The sequence below is a fragment of the Polyodon spathula genome, chromosome 1, assembly GCF_017654505.1.
Source record: "Polyodon spathula isolate WHYD16114869_AA chromosome 1, ASM1765450v1, whole genome shotgun sequence".
In the NCBI taxonomy this organism is placed as follows: Eukaryota; Metazoa; Chordata; class Actinopteri; order Acipenseriformes; family Polyodontidae; genus Polyodon; species Polyodon spathula.
The window spans coordinates 39955256-39967225 of record NC_054534.1 but is presented as its reverse complement, the minus strand read 5'-3'; the positions used below and the strand labels follow the sequence as shown (position 1 = coordinate 39967225).

Genomic DNA, 11970 nt, shown 5'->3' with positions numbered 1-11970 from the left:
CCTTCAACAGTGGGGTTTTTATCTAGAAAATGTGACAGCAACTTTAATGGTTCACAGGTGGAGGCCAATGGTAAGGTAATTGTGTCCTCGTTTGGGCAATTTCTTTCATCGGTGCAAACTGGGAACTTCCACAGCACAGGGGTTGAATACTTATGCAAGCAAGATATTTCAGTTTTTTTTTATTTTTCTTAAAAATATTTCCCAACATAAAACCAATGTCACCTTACAATAATTGATTCTGAGTTTCAGTGTTTTAAAAAAAAAATATCAAACAATACAAAATTTCAATGTACCATTTGTAATTTGGTAATATGAGAGAATTGGTCAGGGGTCTGAATACTTTTGCAAGGCATTGTGTGTGTGTATGTGTGTGTGTGTGTGTGTGTGTGTGTGTGTGTGTGTGTGTGTGTGTGTGTGTGTGCGTGTGTGTAAATAATGGCTTTTATTACTTTTTGAAAAACGAGCGAATATCCAAACATGAAATTCCTGTGTTCATCCCAGCACTAACTTAAATATAGGCCTACTATGTTGCAGGTTGGGATATTCAGTCTATTTAAAAAAACAGTAGGTAGGTGTTTGTTTTTTTAAATTATTTTTATATATTATTATTAGTTGAATAAACCGCTACCGAATAAGACCATTTTGCTACCTACTTTCCAGGCAGGTAGCAAATCCTCACTGCTGCTTTAAAAAGTGAACTTCTAGCCCTGGGAATTGTCACATATCCCTAAAGAACAACTGAATCATGGTGCTCTAATGACTTGCGGACAATGTCAGGACACATAATTGCACCCATGTCTTATTGTGTAATATATTAGAATGTAACAACCTTTAAAAAAGATTATCTTTAGTGGTAGTGAATATAGAATAATTTCAATTGAAAACACGTGGCTGAAAACTGTTGACACAATTTAAAGCCCCTGCTCAGCCAATTATGCTACAACAGTATTAAAACAGTGTTAAGCTTCTATGCATTGGGTCACAGGACATGACGCTGGGTTGTTGATTTCCCTATTTTCGAACTCTGCTAGTCTATAGCTGCACCTAACAAAATAATTTGCGATTGTTATGGATGAAAAAAGTAAAATAGAAGGGCAATTATATGAACCATTGTGGTCTGACTACCCCAGTTTAGCTTTGTCAGGCAGCGATATCATGAAACTGTAAGAGGGAAAGGTACCATCTGAAAAAGAAAGGAGGAAACACACAAACAGGCAGTTTCAACCTAAAAATAATAATTGTAAATCAGTAAAAAATTACAAAAACAACTTGTTTCAGTACAACAGATACCATATAGATATAGTTTCTCAACAGGAGAGTGAGAAGAGGGAAAACAGCATGCAAGCCTGCTAAGCCCACAAGGGGATTACACGACACAACTCAAAACTAAATTACACAAATACGCAAAAACAGTGAAAAACTGAAGCAGACAATTTCCAAAACTGGAAAGCGATAATAAAGAGAATGCAGAATACTCTTTTTCTATAATTCATACATGTGTTCTACTTTTTCAAGCTTTGTAAATGGCTACAACTGATAACAAATAAAGTACATCAAAATGTGCAATAAAAAGTCTGTAATACCAGCATCTCAGGCTTCAGGTGACATTCACCTTTGGTCTCGTCATTTATCTTACTCATTTGAATGCAGATTATTCCTTATTGTTACTAAATACAATTGAGTTATACAGTGAGCTACCTTTTGATGATTTTATCGTGCTAAACAATGATGCCGGCCTTTGCTGTGTGACATTTCTTCTTGTTGCATTGGGTCTTGCATTCATACCCTAGAAGCTTTGCCTGCATGTTGCTATCGTAGCATTCAAATTCAAAGTGGTCCTCACGCACAAAAGAATTTCGACCAAATAGAAAACAGTGCATACCCCTTTCTCAAATTATGTAGCTGTTTTTTTGCTATGATCATCTGTTTTGAATTAATAGGCTTTGGCACACAAAATAACTGTGTCTTGTTTTTATGCTTATTATTCAAGCACCTGAAAGTTTTGTACTGCGCCATGTCACACGCTATGGATTCCCATAAGCCCATGCGTGCAATTTTTGGCCTGTCAGGGAAATCAACGACTTGACGTCATGTTGCTGCATGGAAGGCTCCAATATGTCAGCTCCCTCAAGTGTTACAAGTTTAACAGAAAGTGAAACAAAGAAACTGAAAACACTGCTAAACTTGCGACTTGTTGACCAAATCGGTGCAGCAAAAATAATTTATTGGATATGCAGAGCACTTAGACAGCTTTTTGGGTATAGGCACCCTTTAACTATATTTACACAAACCAAAAGCTGTTCTACATTAACAACCAGTTAATAATACAGCTAGTAAAGGATACTTTCAACAGCTGTCTAATTTGCTAGCCACAGCTGTAAAAGCTGCAAGAGGAAGAAATAGCACAAGAACCGGCCACAACTTAGTAAGATGTTCAGATATCATTTTATGCAGAGTAGTAAGTTGAGCAGACAGGGACTGCCAGTGCTATTAAGTGATCTTATTTCACTCATATGTGACAGGAATCAAAATGTTTCCATCACCACCAACACAACTAAATAGCCATGTCATAAAATGAGACCTCCCCAAGTCAGCTGTGTGCAGAAAGAAAATGTACTAGCTGGGGAAACTCAATCATTCTAAAACTCTTCCCTTACAAGATTGTATTTTTATTAGGGTTGTCAATTAATCACAGTTAACTGCTCTCTTTCGCCACTGTCTTGACCCTCTCAGCATACCGTAATTAATTCCCTGCGGATTATTTTAATATACTCGAGTGCATGCAAAGTAATAGGTGCTGACATCGTTTAAACAGAAAGTTCGTCACGGAACTGTATTATGGAGCAAAGCACTAAAAGTGAAGGACTTATGAATGGGAAGTTTATTGGACAGAAAAACTGTTACTTGTATCCGTTAGTTCCAGTATCACAGAATGCATCTAGTCTGTTGTACCACGTGTGTGCTGTAAACATGCCTTCACTTCTCAAAATACACTTACTAGCAGTTATTCCGCTACAGGCAGCAACAAAAGAATAACAAATGAAACCCGTCAGTTGCAGTTTATGTATTTCTTTTTTTTAATTCAGGTTCTATGTAAGCTTGTGAATCGGGCTACATCATGTCAGTATGATATGCAGTGCCTATAGAAAGCCTACACCCCCTTTCAAAATGTTCACCTTTTGTTCCCTTATAGCCTGGAATTAAAATAGGTTTTTTCTTCATTTATCTACACATTCTACCCCACAACTTCTAAGTGAACAAAATATTTGAGAAATTTGTAGAAAATGTATTAAAAATAAAAACTGAAATAGCTTGGTTGGATAAGTGTCCACCCCCCTTGTAATAGCAATCCTAAATTAGCTCAAGTGTAACCAATCGCCCTCAAAATCACACACCAAGTTAAGTGGCCTCCACCTGTGTTACATTGTAGTGATTCACAAGATTTCAGGATAAATTCAGCAGTTTCTGTAGGTTTCCTCTGCTAGGCAGTGCATTTCAAAGCCGACTCAACCACGAGCACCAAGGCGCTTTCAAAAGAACTCCGGGACAAAGTTGTTAAAAGGCACAGATCAGGGGATGGGTAGAAAAAAAAATATCAAAGGCCTTGAATGTCCCTTGGAGCACGATCAAGATGATTATTAAGAAGTGGAAGGTGTATGGCACCACCAAGACCCTGCCTAGATCAGGCCATCCCTCCAAACTGGATGACCGAGCAAGAAAGAGACTGATCAGAGAGGCTACCAAGAAACCAATGGCAACTTTACAAGAGCTACAGGCTTTTATGGCTAAGACTGGTCAAAGTGTGCATGTGACAACAATATCCCAAGCACTCCATAAATTTGGCCTGTATGGTAGGGTGGCAAGAAGGAAGCCACTACTCAAGAAAGCCCACCTTGAATCCCGTTGGAAGTATGCAAAAAAACACTCGGGAGATTCTGTAGCCATGTGGAAAAAAACGTTGTGGTCTGACGAAGCTAAAGTGGAACTTTTTGGCCTAAATGCAAAGCGTTATGTTTGGCGCAAACCCAACATAGCGCATCACCCCAAGAACATCATCCCTACTGTGAAGCATGGTGGTGGCAGCATCATGTTATGGGGATGTTTCTCATCGGCAGGGACTGGGGCAATTGTCAGGACAGAAGGAGAAATGAATAGAGCAAAGTACAGAGAAGTCCTTGAGGAAAACCTCTGCAAGAAAGCTGAAACTGGGACGGAAGTTCACCTTTCAGCATGACAACGACCAAAAGCACACAGCCAATGCTACACTGGAGTGGCTAAGGAACAACAAGGTAAATGTCCTTGAGTGGCCCAGTCAGAGCCCCGAAGAACTTGACAGAGCTTGAACAGTTTTGTAAAGAACGGTCAAATATTGCCAAATCTAGGTGTGCAAAGTTGGTAGACACCTATCCCAACAGACTCACAGCTGTAATTGCTGCCAAAGGTGCTTCCACCAAGTATTAACTCAGGGGGGTGGAGACTTATCCAATTATGATCTTTCAGTTTTGTATTTTTAATATATAATTTTTTTCTCAATAAAAAACGTTCCCCTTAACAGTGTGGAGTATGGTGTGTGGATAAGTGGAAAAAATCCTCCTTTAAACTCTGAGGCACTGACACAACAAAATGTGAAAAAAAGTTCAAGGGGGTGTAGACTTTCTATAGACACTGTAGGATGTCCCACTTGAAAGTAGCCCCGTAACTATTTCAGTTATATATTGGTATTCAGTCCATGTCCACGCTGGGAGTGACACTCCTGTATAAAGCGAGTTTGTAATAACGATGATTCTTGTACATGTCTGTGCTGGTCCATCATGGGATCATTTATTTACACGTTGTAATACTTACACTACTTACTGAACTACTTTCAGTGGGACACCCTGTATTACCAATGCTGTTGCAAAGTGGATAGCTACCAACTTTTAATTTTATTTCAATGACCACATTTATTTTGAATGTTTTATTTATTTTTAAACAGAAATGAAAAACAGCGTATGGAGTATGAGTATAACGGATACCCTTTTAAAGGAATCATTTATGAAAATACACAATTTAATTTGAAATGCAGGAAGTTGAGTAATAAACTGACTCCTTTGTGACTGAGCAGTTGGTTCAAACAATTTAACAGCAAAAGGTTTTTTTGTCTAATTCTGTGCAAATAAATATACAACCATGACGATGATGACGATGATGATGATGATATCAGTAATAAAACTGACTTGAATGAGATGGATTAAGTAATTGTATCCATTAAAAAAGTTAAATCGCAAGACAATCCTAATTTTTATAGAACAATAATACACATGCAGAGCTATTTTTTTTAAAGCATGGTTAAAGGTTATGACATGATATGCAGTGAATGCTGTTTAAAGAGTAAGCTGCTTCAAGCTACATTTTTTTTTTTTTTTGTCTTTATGCTAGTAAGCGCCAGCACCATCTACTCTGAATTGCAGCAATACAAAGGGGAACTCGATCCACAGTTGGTGTTTACTAGATGGCGCTAGCACTCACCAACATAAAGTCACTGTGACTGATCTAACCTATGTCAGGTCAAATCACCTTATACACAGACTTACCAAAAATGGCTATGAGTAACTTCTTGCTTTGCTAGTTGTGTCTGTTTTTCTCATGACTGTATCAGATTGTGTGGATATATGGAGGTGTCTCTGCATCTCATCCATATGTCACACTTACATTCTACAAGTATCTTCAGAACACCAGTAGTTGCTCCACATACTGTTAAATGACATCTAGGTCTTAACATCTTTGCCGCCTACTTCGGCTATGTTCAATTGCCCTAGTGGTCTTTGGGTAGCCGTTTAAGTATGGTCCGCTTGATGATTAAAAAAAAATCCTGCCAGAGACCTGGCCCTTTAAATCTTTTTACTCAGGCAATGCAAAAGACAGCCCTGGGCAGGGTTCAAAAGAGGAGATTTGAGTTTTCAAAATGAATTTCTGCATATTTCCAGGATTGTAGCCTGGCATTAGAGAGCCGTGAATGCGAGTGTGCGTGTATATATATGCGTGTGTGTGTGTGTGTGTGTGTGTGTGTGTGTGTGTGTGTGTGTGTATATATATATATATCTCCTTGCAGTTATGACGGTTCAGTCCCGTCTCTGAACTACCTTACGAGGTGGTTCAGAGATGGTATAAAATATGACTGTTCTGTGGCGGCACAGGCAATTCACACTGACTTATAAGCTGCTTCAGTGGCGCTTCTGAACCGTCATAACTCCTCTGTGTGAAAGCACCTTAAGACTAGGCAGACTGCATAAAAAAACATGAACTAGGTAAATTACAGGCAGAGCCTTTCTGTTCTGGAGCACAGTTGTAGTAGAGCAAAGTGCAGAAACCATGTTTACAGTTTGATGTACAAACTTCTGTTAGTATTAAACAATGATTCTATTGTGTATGCAACTTGTTGACATTTTCATTGCAGTACATTTTTCTTTTCACTTTACTGCCTTAAGTAAGTTTTTTATAGCACTTTAAAAAAGACAGTGTTGTAAAAACGGTCATAAAATCTATCACAAAAGCACTTGGCTTTAAAAGGGGTTACCACTTATTCAACTATTACTTGCCATTTCTCATTTCATACTATTCCATAAACACGTCACAGGTATACTTTGTCCCCCCATATGGACAGCAATGATTTATAATTTACAGTCATGACTAACATACATGTTTTTTATTAAATGAACTGAATCAGGGCATTTCTGAAAAACTGACATGTGAATCCTGAATGTCTAACATCTCTAAAGCAAAACAATTATAATGCTCAATTTTCTGCAATAAATTAAAAAAGGATGTTTTGTGAACTATTACAAAAATATGGACACCGTACCTTGAGTTTGTATCAGATGAAGGATCTTTGACGTGATATGTCTGGCACTGTCTGCATCCAGTACTGCAGACTCTGCATTAATCTTCTCAAGCTGGGACAGGAGAGTAAGGACCCGGGAATTACTGGGGACTCTAGGGGAGAGAGAAAAAAAAAAAGCTGATTTACATCATGAAACTGCAACCATAAGCAAAGAACAATGACAAGGGGAACACAAAATAGAGTAGAGGCAACAATTAATCAATGCATCGGTTATTGACCATCTATCCTTACATTTCCAGAGCTTCGATTACATATTGGTGAACAGATGCATCAGATTACAGCCTAGTTTGAAGTCTTCCATTATCAATTTGCAATTAAACACTGATTATGTAGTTATGTGCTTATATCAGTGTCAGTACGGTAGGTATTCAGTGTGATGCTAGGATACAAATGCTTTGGCCTTCAGATTCACATTGGACAAGTCACATCAGTTAAAAATGACATTTTCCTGCTTGTAAACTACACAATTATTTTATTTTAAAATATGGTAGAATCTGACACTATTTTGGGGGTAATGGAAAGGGAGGATGGAATAGCGCTGTTTGGGAATATATTGGATTTCATGAAGATGGTAAATGCTTTTGACATAGTAAGGTTGATAATAGTAAGGTTAATTAATAAGCACATTTCAAATCAAAATAACTTATGTTAAAAATAATAGTATTGATTTATTATTATTGTTGTTAAAGTCTTAAATAGACATATGGCGTGAAAGCTGCATGTTCTTTTCAGTTGTTAATTTAGAAATTTCTAAAGTCCTTTAGATTTTTATTTGTATTTTATTTTTTAAATCAAGTGTTCATTTGAATGCAAGCTATGCTTTTAAGTATTAACTAGTATGTACTGCAGTGTTTTTAGTTATTGGATCTTCTGATGTCTGATTTTGAAAAATAACAATGTTGATTCATTGCTTGCCAATAAATATATATCTGATAATCAATTAATAAATCAGATTGCCAGTTGCACCACTAGAACATAACACCACTAGAACATAATAATCTTAAACGTATTTAGGAACTAAAGAAACAAATGAGATACAAATCAGAACTCCTGATGCTAGTGAAAGTAGTACACACTATTCTGTAAGGAAAAGTCTAACACTATGTTGGCTACACCTGCACATACTTAAGAATATGCTGACAAATTTGAGTCAGAATTTAAATTCATGAAGATATCACTGTGAATGCATTTATTTATTTATTTTTAAAGAACATCATGAAGTTATTTTGATACAGTCAAAACGGAAAATAGCAGAAAAAGATCCTGGACAGCGTTTTTTTTTCTGGATTCTAAAATCATCAACAATTTTGTAACATAACAGCAGAACAGAAGTCCAGAATCAATAGATGTGTTCATGAATTTAGGTTTTAAATGGCAGACAGATACAACAATAAATAGCATAACCAGTGAAGTCTGGCATGAAAACATATAGCCTACTGCATAAACTTATTTTATGAAGCTGTTTAAAATATATAATATATTCAGCTTTGTTAATCCGAGACAGGTTTAGATGTAACATGATTACATTTTCTTCTTGTCATCACTACAAGCGGTAATGGAAATTGTTGCAACACATGTAGCCCGCATAAATCTTTCTGTGTCAAGAAAACATCTCAGGTCGTCTCCACGTATCATTTTGTTATTCAAGTAAAAAGGCTACTTTAGCTCAGGACTTTACAGGTTTAAATCATTGCAGATGATTCACAAATAAAAATGGAACGACCTGAACTGATCTTTTAGCAGCTACTTGCCACAAGTTAGAGACTATCATCCAAGCCTCACCATCATTGTGAATGGCTGTCAAATTCCTTCCTTTCAAGCCATTCCAGACATAAGTGTCACACACCAAGATACACGTACAAATATTGAGTCAATGTATAGGCCAGTTCGACAACTCTAACCCACTCCAAACCCAAGTGCTCTGTTGAGGCCAGAGGTGACAGTCAATTTTAACATTGCCCTTGAACATGTGACCAAGGTCTTTCACGAACAGTGATCTGACTTGCAGTCAAACGCAACACCTCCTTCCAGGCTTAACACACTGTGTTTAAATTTGCCCTTACCAAGGCAAATGTTATTTTCATTATTATTTTATGTGTAAACATTTCGAAAAAATCACAATAAGATGGTATGAGGTGCCAAAATTTTGAACTTACAGTTCCAAACTTTTTTTTTTAAATATGTTCATAGAATTTTAGTGTGGAGTGATCAGTGGCAGCAGTCAGTGGTCCACAAGAAATTAATCCATCCCTTCTGGAATGTCACGAGCCAATCAGAGTGCTCCTTCCAACCACGCCGTTACAAGATTAATTGTGATGTTTTCTTTTAAAGTGAGCAGAGCAGAAATGCATTAAACACATAGGTCATGGAGTATACTATTCCATATAACATGGAACTGGAGTACTGTAACTGTATACTCATCTAAATACTCAGTAAAACAGGAGCTATTGTATCATAGTTACATTATAAAAATACCAGGAAAAAATACCTTTATAATACAGTTATTTGTGTGTTTTTATTGTTATTGTAATAAATAAATCAATAAAATTAAAGTTACGGTCTGAGTAAACCACCTATATTTTTTTATTATGACCCCATTTTCTGTGATTAATAAATTAATTTCTAACTGAAACTCCTACTTGTAAATGTAGTCAGAAGTATCAAACTTAAAATAAGTGAACCAAAAAGCTACTATCATAAACAACCAAAAACATAATAACCTTAAACCTATGTGAAAAAAGCCCCACTGCCACAGCAATAAACATCTTATACCATACTCTTTGTTTGGTAACGTACTTTGGTGTGATAGAGAATATGATTTCACTCCTAGGTTATTTTTTGACTGCAATATAGAGCTAAGCTTATTAAAAACAAAAGAATATTCAAATAATTGCCATGCTTTTTACAGAATATTAACTAATGCAAACAAAAGGTTGGTTTGCTATTTTTGGCAAGTGGTTATCGAAGTGATTTAAAAGGTTGGAACAACAACATTTCCTTAAAGCTTCGACATCTGGGGAACCCAGCAAGAGGAAACTTATGCACAATTAACACTAGAGGGCACTATTACCAGTTGAAATATAAGATTGGCTTCTAAACAGATACAGTAATCTTTCACATCTTCCCATCTGAATCCAATTTAGGCAACACAATCCTGTTTGACCTTATATTCAGTATTTTTGGCGAAGCAGTCATACACAGGACAGCTTTGCTACATTCATACACAGACTTTAAAGTGTTACTAAACAGGCTGCAGAGCTTAAAATCAAATACTTCCCCTACCTTTCTGCACAATCGTGATTGTTTTGATATTTTTAGAAACATACCCCTGGTCATAAATCACTTTTCGTATTCTAGAAATTAATCTTCCTGCCCATGATATATACACCTGTGGGACTGAAATACATGAACAGACTTACCCAAGGGCTTGTTGTGAGAAAGTTTCAGACCTCAGAATAGATTTACTGCGTATTATTTTGTAATGATTTTATTTATGTATTTATTTTTAGGTATTACAGATTGCCTATTGCTTTTCCTAGTCAGTGATATAACAGAGGTCAGAAGTATTTGTTAAGCATTTAACAAATAAGCCGTACTGTACCACTTACAATGAAGCAACAGGTGAACATCAACATTTACAATACGAATTTCCTCAATTGGTAACCAGAATACAACTTTCAGATTAGCATTCCTCGTTTGCAGTATTCTGAAATGTGGGATAGCACACAAGATTCTACTCTGGATACCAACCCCACGTAAACCTCTATCCAGGACATTCAATCGCTTTCCACTTTGCCTACGTGCAACTCCCACACAACTTCACACTCTTCATCTCTAAATGGAGTAGCACGGAGTGAAAAGGTTGGGAATGGGAACGTCTCCTCTCATTTAAGTTTTAATAGATCATTTTTATGTCGACTAGGATTCTAAATTAAAACATAAATAAACTTCTTAATTACAAAGCATATATTCACTGAAGAATTGTTAAATAACCTGTTGAATGACCCTTTATTTTCTGATATTAAAAAAAAATAATATATTTGCTCATACTTATAGTGGAGCACAAAGACTTGAGCCAGACATGCAACAAAAAATACACTGGTCTGGTATCAGACAGGCTCTGCACAAGAAAGCTCAGGGCACAAAGGTGCATCTCCAAAGTAAGCATTTATTGAATGCTTAGAGCATCGTTGTTGATCCATCAGAATACCTCCCTTCACTACTTGTTTCTTCCTGTTTATTTTAGAGCATTGTGATTTTGGAACATATTTACCAAGGAAACAAGTTACTATGATGACCAGGCATGCTGAAACAAGGTCTATACCAGCCCAAATTATTTTTTTAGTATGTGTTATGTAATAATATAAATCACCTTCATTATTTATTGGTACACAGTTTATTCTAATGCTTCTTGCCATTGAAGGGCCAGAAGAACAGACTGGGTCAATTGCAGCGTCGCAGTGATTCAGTCACAGCAAGTGGACTAAAATGCAGACTAGAAAATCCTACTAATCTTTACTATCTTAATCTTGATGGTAGCGTACCAAGCAGATGATCCCAGCAATTTGTTTAACTGAGCGGAACCAATAATTGAGACTAACCTAAAGCTATGGACAAAAGTTTCGTATCACCCTACAGAATTAACAAATTTTGCTTCATAAAACCTAATGAAACCTGCTAAATAATTTTACGTTTATACATTAAATTACACACTGCTTTGTAGTTTTTACATATACTTAACAAAATACTGACACATTTAAAAATCTAACATGAAATACTGTGCTACTTTTAAGCAGGAAATGCTTAGAACAAGCAAGTGTGCTAAGTCTTATCCTTCACAGTAATAAATCGGATTTAGCACGCTGCTGCAATCGGGATCTTGTTAGTCTGAGTTGGCAGATCACCTATCTGTGATGATTAACTTCTGGCACGCTGCAAATCGGGATTAGAAGGTGTGCTAACTTTAGTCGAATTAAGTGGACTAAACCTGCTATATCCACTAGTTAGACACATTAAATGGAATACATTTGGTACATTGCAATTGGCCCACTGCCTTTTGGTTTGTTGACAGTTTTGCCTCCATTTAGTAT

The 11970-nt window shown here is 36.6% G+C and overlaps 1 protein-coding gene across 1 annotated transcript in view; it reads right to left on the bottom strand.

Annotated features, from left to right (window-relative positions):
* LOC121318691 (cytosolic carboxypeptidase 1-like) overlaps positions 1-11970 on the bottom strand; it is an 85644-nt gene that overhangs the window by 67156 nt on the left and 6518 nt on the right. Inside the window, exon 3 of the mRNA XM_041255635.1 lies at positions 6842-6972. Coding sequence (XP_041111569.1) covers positions 6842-6972 — 131 coding nt within the window. The remainder of the gene's footprint in view (positions 1-6841; positions 6973-11970) is intronic.